This window comes from Schistocerca gregaria, chromosome 2 (assembly GCF_023897955.1).
Source record: "Schistocerca gregaria isolate iqSchGreg1 chromosome 2, iqSchGreg1.2, whole genome shotgun sequence".
Taxonomy (NCBI): domain Eukaryota; kingdom Metazoa; phylum Arthropoda; class Insecta; order Orthoptera; family Acrididae; genus Schistocerca; species Schistocerca gregaria.
Window position 1 is genome coordinate 447,918,324 of NC_064921.1, and position 15,966 is coordinate 447,934,289.

At 38.9% G+C, this 15,966-nt stretch overlaps 1 protein-coding gene across 3 annotated transcripts in view; it reads left to right on the forward strand.

Moving 5' to 3' along the window:
• The window catches only part of LOC126325538 (phenoloxidase 1-like), a 279,076-nt gene that overhangs the window by 149,081 nt on the left and 114,029 nt on the right, over positions 1-15,966 (forward strand). For all 3 annotated transcript variants that reach the window (XM_049995249.1, XM_049995257.1, XM_049995260.1), the window contains one exon: positions 11,676-11,840. In XM_049995249.1, the coding sequence (XP_049851206.1) occupies positions 11,676-11,840 (165 nt within the window). The remainder of the gene's footprint in view (positions 1-11,675; positions 11,841-15,966) is intronic.

A 15,966-nucleotide genomic window follows, 5' to 3' on the forward strand; every position in this document is an offset into this window, starting at 1 on the left:
AAAGACAAAAACTGAGCTCTGCAAGAGAAGTTTTGACAGCTTTACCATGGCCAGTGGTTGTAGTTCCATCCCACAACAGGTTGTGGGCATAGAAATCACCCAGTCATGAAGGTGCAGTGGAGGGGGGGAGCAAAGCTGAGAAATCAATGAAGATAAAACATTCTGAGACACTTCACCATTGGGAGGGAGACACATGTTGTGGATGGTCAAATCCAGAGACATCCTCACACAAACTGCCACAGCTTCCGAAGTTGTATTGGGTGACTTGTGTTCACAGTAGACAGTGTCCAGAATGTATGGCCCAATTGTGTTTGACACTCTCTCATAATCAGCTCAATTCTGAAAATAGCTCCATTAGTCATGGAGGTAGCGATTTGCAATGCTGGGAAACAAGTTTCATGGAGAACAATGCAGACAGCAAGGAAAACACATAAGAGACATCGTAGCTTAATCAGGTGGCAGAAAAAACTGTTACACTTTCACTGGAGGATCACACTATTGGTATATTGTGGAGGCATAAAGAGACCAAGGTGGGAGATAACGTTCAGAGTTGCCTGCTGCCACCAGTTGCCAGGATATGGCATCAGTGCACATCTATTCTGAAGGAGGGGCTACCAGGAACTGTGGACAGAGGGAATAGTGCTCCCCACAGTATCCCAAGGGACGTATGTGTGTAGCTGACATCCACAATCCCTACAGTTGAATCTGGTGTTACAATGCAAGAATGTGTGCCCTAATCTCATGCATTTTAAATACCACATGGGAGGGAAATGAGTCGCCCTGAAAGGCCAATGTGAAAGCCCCAGTTGGAACTTTGTTGTCCTTTGGTCCGTGCTGGATGTGTTGGGCAGTATGCACACCTTGTCACTCCAGTTTGCACATGACTCACCACTGGCCTCTAAAAGGAGGTTGCAGTGGAAAATAATGTTCCATATTGTGCTTGTTAGTGAGAGAATAGTTATAAGAATGTCACCCAGATTCTCACAGGTGAGCAGTACCAACGACTGTGCAGGATAAGTGAACCACTTTCCATTTTTCTACATTACTGCTGCTTCCTCATACCTATCCTTAAGATGTTCAACAAAGAGTAATGGCTTTGTGGCTAAAAGGAATGCCCAATGGCCCTAGAGAAAACTAAATATTGGGGGAGTATTTATTTCCTTGTCTCTTTGCTCTATGTACATCCTATGGTGTGGCCAAAGAAGGAAACATTGTGTGGTCATATCTCTCCACATTATAGTTATCCTCTCATTCAGAAGAGATTACTTGGACTATACAGCCACCACTGGAAAAGCTTGAGCTGCTTCATTTGCAAGTAATCTGCCTTGGTGCCATCCAGTCTGAATGGAGGCTTTTCCCATGGATGCCACCCACCCACCGCAAAGGTTACCTGGCCAGGAGACCATTGTGTGGAGACCCATGCTCCAACTATTATGGCCACATAACCCTTGGCATGCATGGGGGGTTTCCAGCACAGGCACCAATAGTACATTTCTTGTGTTGTCAGGGACTGCCACTGTGCAGGTTCTTGATGACCCCCGTACAACAGGATGACTACTGAATCGGGTTTTAAGTGCATTACTTTGCCAGATAGGTACAAAAGGTGGAATGTACACAACATTGGGTGACCTTGGCTGCTCTATCCACACTTCTGTAAAATTTGGAAGAGGAATTGCAAATCAAACCCAACAACGGGGACCATATAGTGAGGAATGAAAAGTTGTTGCATAAGGTTCCAGAAGAGAGAAAAAGTCAAACATCCAAAACCATAAACCAAATCCAAGCATGATTGACAGCACCCACTCGAAGGGTGGGGGGAGGGGGGGTGGGGAGGAATTAGAAGGATGGACTTGTTGCATCATGGAATGGGAAGTTGTGCTGCAGGGAGTGGGGACATGTGATGTATGTACAAAAAAGACATGACCCCCTGGGGGAGTGGGGGGGGGGGGGGTGTTAATGTTGAATAAATAATTTTAGAGTTTGATAAGCTGATTGATGACACTTACCTCTGGACTGATTGTGTAGCAGCAGCAAGGAGTGAGATTTGAATCTTCCTGGCAGGGGACCAGTAGTCAAACCTGGGCCCTTTGCGTTTTGCAGGCTAGTACTCACCAAATGAGTTATCCAAATTTGACTCATGGCCTACCCTCTCAGCTTTATATCTGCCAGTAAGTCATTCCTACCTTCCAAATTTCAGTGAGTACTTGCCCACAAAAGGAAAAGGTCCCAGATTCGAGTCCTGGACCAGCTCACAGTTTTAATCCACCAAGAAGATTCAAATCAGCACAAATTCCACTGAATGAAACCAGAATGAGTGTGATGAGAGTATTATGAAAAGCATTCAATTAATTTCAAAGTAAAATTTTTCAAATACTCTGACTAAAATCCTAAAAAGTCAAGTAAACAGATTGCAATCATCTATTCAATCAATCAGTGATGGCACAGAGAAGGCCACTTACTGAATTTAGTCTTCTGAAGAAAGGTCATAGTATGATTCCTCATTTGAATCATTGTATGAATGTTAAAATCACAGATAAGTGCTGTTAGAATAGAAAATCAACAAAAATTGCCCGACAGAGGACAGGCAACTGACCCAAATGTAACACCTGTGAGGTTATACAGAGATTGTGTAAAAGAACATGGTCTCCTTCTAGCAATAGATGATCCTAGGTCACTGGAGCAATGAAGAGTACTTATTGATTGGAACAAGTGTGTGTGATTTCTGTTTTCAGCTAGGGTCACCAGACATATGCACAAATTATAGGCCTATATTTCTGACATAGAATTAAGAAACATATTTTATATTCACAAATTATGATTTTGGAGGACTAAAACCCCTTGCACAGAAATCAACATGGCAAAATTTGGCTCACTCTGTTTGTCCAGGAGATCCAGAGTGCTATGTACGAAGGTGCTGAGTTTGTGATACAGTGTTCCCTGACTACTGGAAGACATTCAGTATAGTTATGTAAACAAAATACAAGCTTACTAAGTATTGGACCATATTTGTGGTTGTATGTAAGAGTTCCATGCATATAGAACTCAGTACATTGACAAATGCAAAAGTTATTTAAAGAGCACCACAAAGGACTTTTATAAGACTGCTGCTACACACATCAAAAAAGTTTTGCATCACTCCATTTCCCAGAACTCCTTGAAGATAGACATTGACTGTGGATATTGCATCACAGACACAGTCTATTTGACTGTTCAGAGATGTCACAAAACCCTCCCAATGATATAGACTACCATGCATGAGAAGCACCTATTAGACAGAGGACATCAGAGAGCTTATTAGTTCCAGTCATTCAACCAGAAAGGAGGTACTTGTTGTCTGTAGTTCAACCATGGCTAGATGGTCAATACTGTGGTTCAATTGTGTCCGCATTGTTACTTTGTCTTCTCAACAAGTGAAGTTTCCAGGAATCTCGGAGTGAACCAAAGCAGTGTTGTGTGGACATGGAGGAGATACAGAGAGACAGGAACTGTCGATGACATGCCTCGCTCTGGCTGCCTAAGGACTACTACTGCAGTGGATGACCGCTACCTATGGATTGTGGCTCGGAGGAACCCTGACAGCAACACCACCATGTTGAATAATGCTTTTTGTGCAGCCACAGGACGTCGTGTTACAACTCAAACTGTGAAAATAGGCTGCATGATGCGCAATTCACTTCCCATGTCCATGGTGAGGTCCATCTTTGCAACCATGACACCATGCAGTGGGGTACAGTTGGACCCAACAACATGCCAAATGGACCACTTGGGATTGGCATCACATTCTCTTCACCGATGAGTGTCACATATACCTACAACCGACAATCATCAGAGATGTGTTAGGAGGCAAACTGGTCAGGCTGAATGCCTTAGAGACACTGTCCAGTGAGTGCAGAAAGGTGGAGGTTCCCTGCTGTTTTGGGATGGCATTATGTGAGACCGATGTATGCTGCTGGTGGTCATGGAAGGTGCCGTAATGGCTGTACAATACATGAATGCCATCCTCTGACCAATAGTGCAACCATATCGGCAGCATACTGGTGAGGCACTTGTCTTCATGGACTTCAATTTGCTCCTCCATTATGCACATCTTATGAATGACTTCCTTCAGGATAAAAACATCACTTGACTAGAGTAGCCAGCATGTTCTACAGACAAGAACACTATTGAACATGTCTGGGATAAATTGAAAAGGGCCGTTTATGGACAATGTGACCCACCAACCAATCTGAGGGATCTACGCTGAATTGCCATTGGAGAGTGGGACAATCTGGAACAACAGTGCTATGATGAACTTGTGGATAGTATGCCATGACGAATACAGACATGAGTCAATGCAAGAGGATGTGCTACTGGGTATTAGAGGTACTGGTGTGTACAGCAATCTGGACCACCGCCTCTGAAGGTCTCACTGTATGGTGGTACAACATGCAATGTGTGGTTTTCATGGTCAATAAAAAGGGAGGAAATGATGTTTATTTTGATCTCTATTCCAATTTTCTGTACAGGTTCCGGGAACACTCATTTGACATATTCTTGACTATTGTTTATTAGTCTGAGGCCCCTACCAAATAAGAATAATATGAGGGGCATTCAGTAAGTAATGTAACACATCTTTTTGTCACCAGTTTTGGTTGAAAAAATGTTAAATTTTTTGTGGAATATCATGGAATATTCCCGCTTCAGCCCCTATAATTTCATGAAGTTCCGATATGTGGTCACAGGATACATAGCATTTAAAATAACATCTGTAATGGAGCTGTTTTCCGAGCAGAGATCTGTCACTGAGTTTCTTTTGGCAGAAAACCAGAACATCAGTTATTCATAGGCACTTGGAGAATGTCTCCAGTGACCAGCAGTGAACAAAAGCATGATGAGTCTTGGGGAAGGCATCTGTCATCATCACAGTGGGTCCAGACAAACCTGTCTCAGCTCCTAAGTACCAACCATCCAAACAAAGCTGTGATTTCTATATTGTTGAAAATTGAAGAAATGACTGCAGCATGTTCATCACCACAGAAATGCAAACAAACTTCCATTTCTCCATGGCAACACAAGCCTCATACATGTTGTGCAACTGAGAGGAGCTCAAACGTTATTGGACTGTTCTTCCTCATTCACCCTACAATCCACTTCTTGTACCTTCCGAATTCCATCTGTTTGGCCCAATAAGTGAGGCATTCTGCAGGAAGCAGTGTGTGGATGATAGGGAGACTATATGCAACCAGATGGCTCTGATGTTGTCCAGTAGAGGTTACAATGTGGCTATAGAAGCCCTCCCAGTAAAGTGGCACAAGGCCATCACATTGAACAGAGGTTATGTTAAAAAATAAATAGAGATTTTTAGCCAGGTGACTGGGAAATAATATAGTGTATTGGTATCCGGAATAAAACCAACCTGCTCTCAGAAAAAAAAAGGTTGCATTACTTTTAGAATGCCCATCATAGTATAGACAGGGATGATCTAAAAAAGAGGGGTATGTTTTTTATGGGATTGTTCAGTTGGTGCAAGATCATTGTGGGGATGTAGGTGTAGAAATAACAGACAATAAGATGAGTTATAGGTGAACATATTTTTTCATTTAGGTGCTCATTTTTCTCAATAGCTTTCTTCATTCATTCTAGAACTGCAACTGAAATCCAGTAGCTTCTAAGCTATAAGACCTACAACAGTTACAATTTAATGTTTCCGTGATATGTAAAACATCAAACATTAATAGTTTCAGAACTAATTTAAACACATAGCTATATATTGTGTGTCTGTTTGCTTTCAATAGGTCAGCTCAACTGAATGAGAAGTAAATGTAAACAGTCATACTTCATTACTATAGTTAATTCTCTAATACTATTTAGTGTTAGCTATTGGAACAATTGAAAATATATTCATTTCAACTAAAACTGTAACTAGGGTCAATTTAAATGTAGAAATCTCAATTCAAATCTTCAAGAACACTTTTTACTTATTATATCTTTGTTTACAATTAAACAAGTATTTATTCTAGGGTATATATTACAATTAAATGAAAAATATTTCATTGATTATCAACATTAATTCTATTTAATTTCACAGAATGTATTTGCTTTATTGTACAAACATTACCAATTACATATCAGTAATTTGCGCTATAACTTCAAACTACTCTAACGAAACAGCAATAGCCCAACTAAAAACATGTGTTTGTCAGATTGAAGCATGTGAAAGTCATAGATCATGTATAGTTATGTAACCCAAATGATTTATCTGTTGTGATCATAGCTTGTTACTACTTTCCATCTATAACTGCATATATGTTAAATCAGTTATTCAAAATGACAGTCACACATTGTGACTGTCATTTTGAATAATTGATTATAAGTAGATTAATCACTGTTTATCTCCATACAACTATGTTGTCTAAAAAATATATGTTAAATATAAATATGCAAATTGTTGTTGTTGTGGTCTTCTGTCCAGAGACTGGTTTGATGCAGCTCTCCATGCTACCCTATCCTGTGCAAGCTTCTTCATCTCTGAGTAATTACTGCAACCAACATCCTTTTGAATCTGCTTAGTGCATTCATCCCTTGGTCTCCCTCTATGATTTTTATCCTCAACACTGCCCTCCAATACTAAATTGGTGATCCCTTAATGCCTCAGAATGTGTCCTACCAACCGGTCCCTTCTTCTAAAGTTGTGCCACAAATTCTTCTTCTCCCCAATTCTATTCAGTACCTCCTCATTAGTTACATGATCTACCCATCTGATCTTCAGGAGTCTTCTGCAGTACCACATTTCAAAAGCTTCTATTTTCTTCTTGTCTAAAGTATGTGTGTTTCACTTCAACTAATGGCTACACTCCATACAAATACCTTCTGAAAAGTCTACCTGATACTTAAATCTATACCAAATGTTAATAAATTTATCTTCTTTAGAAATGCTTTTCTTGCTGTAGCCCATCTACATTTTATGTCCTCTCTACTTCTACCATCACCAGTTATTTTATTTCCAAAATTGCAAAATTTATTAACTATTTTAAGTGTCTCATTTCCTAATCTAATTCCCTCAGCATCATCTGATTTCATTTGACTACATTCCATTATCCTCGTTTTGCTTTCATTGATGTTCATCTTATTCCTCCTTTCAAGACACTGTCCATTCCATTCATCTGCTCTTCCAGGTCCTTTGATGTCTCAGACAGAATTGCAATGTTGTCAGAAAACTTCAAAGTTTTTATTTCATCTCCATGGATTTTAATTCTTACTCCAAATATTTCTTTTGTTTCCTTTACTGCTTGTTATATATACAGATTGAAAAACGTTGGGGATAAGTTACAATTGTGTTTCACTCCCTTCTCAACCACTGCTTCCCTTTCATGCCCCTTGACTCTTATTACTGTCATCTAGTTTCTGTATTTTATCCATGCCACCTTTACAATTTGAAAGAGAATATTCCAGTCAATATTGTCAAAAGCTTTCTCTAAGTCTACAAATGCTAGAAATGTAGGTTTGCCTTTCCTTAACCTATCTTTTAAGATTGTTCCAACATTTCTATGGAATCAAAATGGGTCTTCCCCGAATCCGGCGTCTGCCAGTATACAAATTAACTAACTTACAATTAAAAATTCCAGTAAGCACAATAATTTTAAATTGAGTAAATGTCTCATTTAGTTGCAGTTTTATAGTTTACACTGAAATGTCCACAGAATTGAATTTTTGTAACGATACTGAAACTTGAAGTTTAAACTGGGTACCTCTTCCATTTATTACATTTACCATTTTGCTGCCCACACAAAATTCAGTACAACATCTTTTTAAATTAAGTTAAGTTAACATAATTTTGGCAATCAACTCTCTGTGATTTCTCATTTAGAACTTCTCATGATGAGTTCTACCTAGTGTTCTACTGGTATGCACCTGACAATACTGATACTGACACAAAGAAAACAAATACAAACGACTGAATAAATGAAATATTGATTACTGCAGTTTACTGAGTTTGCATGTAATCACACGTCTAATTTAAAATAATTATTATCGATTTACTCTTCTACAGCAAATATTTTTTCATACATTTTAATGTATATTACTTAAAAAAACTTGAAAACAGTAATGTTTTACAGGTTAGTTTTAGTTTCAGAATAATAATTACATCCGATTCAATGAAATGCTTGATGTTACAAAAGAGATTAGTCAATTCCAAATAACAAAAACAGATTTCTCATTATCTTGTCTAAATCTGTACATAGGTGTGTCTTAATTTCATTAAAATATCATTGAATTACTGTGCAGGACCTAAGTTTTGTACACAAATCACAATTTTGTTATTATAACCTTCCTCTATATATCATCAGAATAATAACACCCCTTAGTGACATGCAATAAGCTGCATCTCAACAGTCTATAGTATACTGTGCAGTACACTTATTTACTGTATGTTACATGATGTATCTTATTTGTGCTACAGACTTTATTTTTGTCAAATGTCTCATTCCTAGTTTGACAATTTTTATAAACAATTATGCTTATCACAAACAATCCAGTATTTTCAGTTTAGATTCAGATAATATTAGTTTCCTTTCCTTAGGTCACAGGATTCCTTATGTATCAGGTAATTACTGTATGTTCCTTATGATATAGTGCAGATGTGAGCTATGTGTGTGTCCACATCTACAGTATGTGACTTACTATAAAGTACACAGCCATATATTTTTATGTCTTCCCATTCCATTGATAAATTGAGTGTGGATAAATAATTGGTTGCATGTGTCTATGAGAGATAGTTTTCACAGTTTTTGCAGGTGCAGTACATAGTAGACTGACAATCACCCATTGAAAACAACTTCTTTAAATTGGGTAGAGTTTTCACAAAGTATTTGACATGTCTAACTTTAGGCCTGCCACTGTAAATTTTCCAGAATTTCAATTACATTGTATCAGGAGACAATGAGACTATGATCATTTCCATGGTTTTCTTTGTATACATTTCATATCACTGAATAATCTAGCATAATGAAGATCCTACATATTTGTACATATATTGCCAAAGCCTTCTCTAATAAATTTTATTTGGTAGAAAATTTGGTGTTATCTAGTATCTTGCCAAAAAACCAAGACTTTCCGTTCGATTTATCAGCAAATTAGCTTTCATATCTCCACGCTTTATTGGGCAAGGCATTTTCCTGTCACCACTAACTATATTTGTAACCTACTAATCGTATATTCAGAGGCTACTGTATATGCTTCTAGCTACTTTGAGGTTGTCTTGAATATGTCAAGATATTTTTGTTAACCAAAAAGTAAAGAAATATGGGGTCAGTACAAAGTCTTGCCCTGATTATAAAAATTTATAATAGAATAACTGTTTGACATAATAAGTTACATCTTATGCCATTACATAGGTTAGCGTTACTAGTTGTTGTGATCAATAAATGGCGCTACTGCTCCACAACACTGATGCGGTCTATTAGGTCATGTTAGTTGCTGGCGAAATGGCGTCGAAGCAGGAGAAAGAACAAGGTGTGCTTTGGTTTCATGAACTGAAATCGCCCATCAGTGTTCAGCATAAATTTTGGACCTCTTATGGATGCAGCTTTCCTGACATTAAATCAATAAGGCAATGGTATGCAAAGTTTAATGAAACAGGCAGCATCGAAGATCGTCCTGAAGTGGTAAGCCTTGTGTGAGTGATGTAACTGTTGATCGTGTTCGGTAACTGTTTCAACAGAGTCCGTCTAAATCAACTTGTCAAGCATCATGTGAACTTCAAATACCACAAGCAAGGATGGTGAAGATTCCTCATGTAAGTCTTAGGTTGCATACTTGATGATGAGGTCTCATACTCCGAGGAGCATAGGGATGGATGCAGGAGACCCGCACTGCTGTACTAGGCAAGTTCCTAGTGGAGGTGGTTTGCCATTGCCTTTCTCCAACTGTAATGAGGATGAATGATGATGATGAAGATGATGCAACAACACCCAGTCATCTTGAGGCAGGAAAAATCCCTGACCCAGCCAGGAGTCAAACGAGGGACCTCGTGCAGTAGAAGTGAGAACGCTGCCGCAAGACCATGATCTGCGGACAATAAGACTGAATAGTGGGATACTTACAAAGTGCAGATCTGGAACTGAATGATTTTCTGACACTTGCTGATTTTGCAACTGAGGTTGTCAACAGGACTGATGGTGCTAATGATTACTTAAATCGCATACGTTTACTCATGAATCCACCTTTCATGTCATTGGAATGATAAATAAGCATAATGTGAATATATGGGGTTCAGAGTCTCTACATGCTACTGTACAGTTACAGGAAGACAGTGAAAAAGTGAATGTTTGGTGCTGCCTCATGCATAAAAAGGTTTTTGGACTGTTTTTCTTTGCAGAAAAATCCATTACCGCTAACATTTACTTAGCCGTTTGCAACAGTTGATTGCCCCACAGTTAGAAGAATATCAACCATGGATACTTTTTCAGCAAGATGGAGCTCCTCCCCCCCCCCCTCCCCTCCCCCCCTCTCTCTCCACTGAGCTTTGATAGTGCAGGACTGGAAGGAACAGTCCAACACCCCGGCCACCCCGCTCTCCAGACATTACACCCCTTGACTTTTTTACTGAACTATATCAAGAACAGAGGCTTCATCACACCAGTTACTGATGTCGATAGACTGAAGGCTAGGATACAAGCTGCTGCGGGTACTGTGACAGAACACATGTTATGAAACACCTTGTGGGAACTGGAATACCACCTCAACGTTCTCCAAGCTACCAAGGGAGCACACTAACGTAAGTGGTCTTAAGAAAATCTTGTAACACTATCCTTTGTAATGGCATCAAATGTAAATTATTATGCCAAACAGTTATTTTGTAATAAATTGTTATAATCAGGGAAGGACTTTGTGCTCACCCTGTACTTTCTCAAAAAAAAAAAAAAAAATGTTTTTCACACTCTCTGTTTGACATATCAACAATAACCAAAGAAGGAAAGGTGTCTGCTTAGTGTAAAGATGACACATTATGACTTTCACCCTCTTTGTTATGTGTTGCCCTCTGCCAATGCACCTGTCCATCTTCCCCCTTCCCTGCTCCTCTCCCGTTTGTAGCTGAGTAGCTGTACACCCACCAGATCTCCCCCAGCTGTACACTACTGTGCCTTTGCATTCTTCACCACCTCCAAATTCCTGCTGTTACATGTGACATTTGCATTCAAGTACGAGCTGCCGAAGATGGTGGTTGTGTGCATGAGGTTTGCCTGCTTGTGTGAATGACAGTGTGCAAAGTTTCCATTTCTGATGAAGGCTGTGGCCAAAAGCTAACGTCTAAGTCTTTTAGTTGTGCTTGTCACAACTTAACAAGTCATTTTTATGGTAAGTAGCAGTCTGTCTTTTCCTTATATTGTTGATATTCCAACCTGGAGTTTCCTTTATTTCAAAGAAGGAAATGGGTCCAAAATGACAAGTGCCAAAATTATGGCAGGTATTAGTATAATCTCTTTTCTCCTGAGTGGAAATACTAAAGTAGAGTAAAAGCATGCTATAGAAAGGAAAGATTATAAATTATTTTAGTATAATGGTTAAATATATTACAAGGCAGAAAATGAAAGGTCTTTTATCACACTACTGCTATGCATTCTGTGTTGTTTCAGTGCTGTATTAATTTTCAAGTTGTAAATAATATTATTTTTTCATTCCTATCCTTTTTCTAGGAAAGGGGAGAAGTTGTGAACTTGACATCAACAATTGGTATTGATATTTTAGGTAATATGGTGGAATCAAGTATACTATCTATTAACAGGAATTTTTACGGCGACCTTCATAATCTTGGGCATTTAGTCATTGCTTTATGTCATGATCCTGATGGGAGACACTTGGTAAGCAAGACAATGGCAACAGAAATAAGTTTATTACTGACATGAATATATTCATCATTGTAAACTTTCCTAATTTAATAATATTATATTAAAATTCCATAAAGTTAGTGATAATTTATTCATCTCAAATGAGTAATCTAATTGGTCTCACATTAAAATATTATGTGTTCTTCTAATACCTTAATCTATTATCTTTTTGCTGAGGGGATCATTAGAGCTCTAGTATTCACAATACATGAAGAGGGAGATAGGGAGGGAAGAAGAAAATAGAGAAGGGAGGAAAAGGGACAGAGAGAGAAAAGAGAGAGAGAAAGGGCACCTGGGGGAGAGGAAGAATAGTGGAAGAAGGCAGTACGTGATTTAAATGGGGGAAGGAATGGTATGGATAGAAGAGAGAAGGGAAATTGGTTAGTGGAGATGTAACCAGGGGGACTGCAAAATTGCAGAATATGCTGAAGAAACAGTTCCCTCCTGTGTAGTTCAGAGAAATGTGTTGCAGAAGAGTAGCCAAATGACCCACATAGTGAAGCAGTTGTTGAAGTCATTTGTGTTGTGGTGCACAGTATGTTCGGCAATTGGATGCTGAAGTTTGTTGTTTGCTACAATTTGGCTGTGGCCACTCATGTGATAGTCAGCTGTTCACCTGTTTTTCCCTCATAGAACACCATGCAGTAACTGCAGCATGGCTGATATGCAGGACGTCCCATTTATCTTGACTACCCTAAATAACTGTTTGTCCAGATGCAAATTACAAAATGTTTCAAGCAAATGTTCTTTAGCCATCAGCAGCAAATCAATTAGCATGATTGCCTTAATTGTAGCTATGTTTTTTACAAAGATATGAACAGTGGTATGACTTTTTTAAATGGCATCCTGTATCTTTTTTTCAGTAACTCATTTCTTCTCCTAAAGACATGTTAAAAAATGTATCACAGTGTACCGTTCACTGAAACACAACGTTATTAATTACATTACACAACATTGACTTTGAGCCCGGGATCGGAAACTTGTCCACTTGCTGGAGTTGTCAGAAAGAAAATGAAAACCAAGTAAAAACATAACACAAAATTGACTTTATCTCTCCTGTACCATTGCCTGGGAGTAGGCCATTTGAAGATGCTCAAAGTGGTGACCCTGGCCACCAATACACTGGTGCACTTGTTGAAGGAAAGAATTATTTACTGCTTCCAGTGTTGCCTTCTGAAGAGAATCCAAGCAAGCACAATACATTCCTGCATGTCCTCTAGAGTTGTTGGAGTATAGCGATAGATAACATCTTTAATGCATCCCCAAAGAAAAAAATCCAGGCCAAGTAACTGTTCCTCCTCGACCAATCTATCTGGCAGGATACCTTTGGTTCAGAACAGGATGTGCATGCAAGGCATTATGTACTGGACATCCACCATGTTGATATCACATAAGCATTCTCGTTCTTAGCAGCACTTCATCCAGAAGAGGAGGAAGAATTTGTCTGGGGAAGTTGGCATAGCTGTGCCATTTAGACTACTATTGATGAAATAAGGGCCAATAATTGTAGTACCAAGCATCACACACCAGGTCTTAACTCCATAGACACTGATGTTCCACTTGCCTAAGCCATCGTGGGTTGTCGCTGGACCAATAATGCTTGTTCCTTGTATATACCTGTTCTTTGTTTGAGAAGGAACATTCATCGGTAAATAGAACATTGGAGAAGATGTTTGGCTGGTGAAGATTTGCTGCTGTGCCCACTGACAGATCTTTACACGATTCTGCAAATCATTCCCACACAATTCTTGATGTAGGTGTACATGATGAGAATGGAACTGGTGACATATAAGAATATGATGTACACTACTTGTAGGAATGCCAGTCTTGTGTTCAAGCTATCATGTGCTCACATGTGTATTCATAGCAACGGAAGTGAGAACAGTAGCTTCAGCAGCTTTGTCTGTGCGAGTGCTACTACGATTGCATTGTTGTGGGTTGAAACTTCAGGTTTCGTGAAGCATCACATCAAGACAAGAAAACATCTGTCAAGAAGGTGGAGTCTTGTCAGGATATTTCTCTCTGTACAGTTCCTCTGCCTGCATAGCATTTTGCCTACCTTCAACAACAACAGCAACAACAACAACAACAACAATAAAAGAAACATTATGTTGATGCAGTTTGTAGGAAGGACAGCCTTTACTGTATGCCTGCTCTACACAACAGTATTTAAAAGGACTAAACTAGTGTACTAAATGTACCTGTGCACAAGAAAACAGTATTGCAACTACTGTTCTGCTAACTTACAATCCCCATAGATGAGTAGCGTTCCTACCTTCTCTTCATTGGTGTACATTCTACTCACACAACTCTTCAACTGATGATGGTTGACAGAATGATGGGTGTGCATTCTACTTATGTTTACATTTTCCTCTCTCAACGTCAGCACTTGGATGTGTTACATAACCCTGAGTACCTGCACCAAGCATAGGGAGTGTCAACGTCAATGTTGTGTTATGTAATTAATAAAATTGTGTTTCAGTGATGCTACACTGTGATACATTTTTGAATCAGTCTTTAGGAGAGGAAATGAATTACCTAATAAAAAATACAGGGTACCATTTAAAAAAGTCATACCGCTGTTCATATCTTTGTAAAAAACAAACCTACAATGAAGGCAATCATTCTGATTGATGCCCCCCTGATGTCAAAAGAACCATTGCTTGAAGCATTTTGCAATTTGCATCCGGACAGACAATTATTTAGGGTGGTCAACATCAACGGGACATTTGTATAATATATCTGCTTTGATATCTGGCCTTGACTTTCACCAAGTAAGAAATGCCTGTGACTGGACAATGGTAAATGGATGTGTCTTGCACCTGGGCCGACCACAAGGGTATAACCCTGGGGTGCAGGATTGGAACAGGGATAGACAAGGACATTCTGTAGCTTAGACAGTTGGTGGAACATTACAATTTTTTGACATTAAACAGGTGATGGCTCTCAGAGTGGAGGTACTGTTAGTGGAGCACTTGATAGAAACAAATGTATCTGTGGAGCCAGCTGAGATGTGGAGATTGACATCTAGGTAGGAGGCTTATTGAGTTGAGAAGGATCCATGGAGGAGATTTTGGAGTAAGTGCTGAGGTTATGTAGAAAAGAGCAAATCTTGTCCTTGGCATGAGTCTAAATCATGAATACGTCATCAATGAATCAGAACCAGACAAGGGGTGTTTTGGTTGTTGACTTTATAGGAAGGATCCCTCCAGATGACTCATAAATAAATTTTCAAAAGTTGGTGCCATTCAAAACCCATGGCAGTACATAAGGTAGCACAATGGATTTGGATATATATTTGCCTAGATAATGTTTTAAAGAAGCAGGAACTAGTAGGCTTGCTCATAAATAAATGTATTTCATTGCAAATCCCCCTCTCTCTATATGTCTTACATGCTCTACTCTCTGACCTACTTTCATTTTATTGTACAGCTGTTGAGCTGTCTGTCAAAAGAGCTGCTTCACTCTAGTGTGCTACCCCATACTTGTCTCATGTGCCTTCCCTACCCTGACCACACCTCTATCAGTCCAGGCAACTGCTTTCAATAATTAATAATCAATAATCATTTCCCTGCAGTAACAGAATTGTACTCTGGAATACATATGTGGTTGTGTTTGTGAATGTTTGTACTTTAACTGGAAAAAGAGCAAGAGCTTGAAAGTTTGTAGAAATCTGTTTTCTGTTATGTATTTCTATGTTATCTGTATTAGTCCACTTTCAGTAAGTGGTTGCCTTTCCAAAATTTTTGTCAATTATTTCCACAAGGATTTACATACTGATTATTTTCAGATGATACTCTGAATGTGTAATTTCCTCAAAAGAGTCTTAGTCCACCTAGAAATGAATTTGTCTAACTCAATGTGGGAAGAATTATGTAAAATATCAAAAGAAAAGTTGAATATTGTGTACAATGACTAAAAGTGCTTATTGTGAATACAGTTATATATTAAAACAGTATGGGTTTGGTAGTTGCTACATAAGTTTCAACCTTCATGTAACTTACTACCAAGACAGAACTCCATTAAATAGATCAAATATCACAAAAAGGAGTAGTGACAGGGCGAGTTCAAACATCATGCTGTTAACTGCCAGAATTAC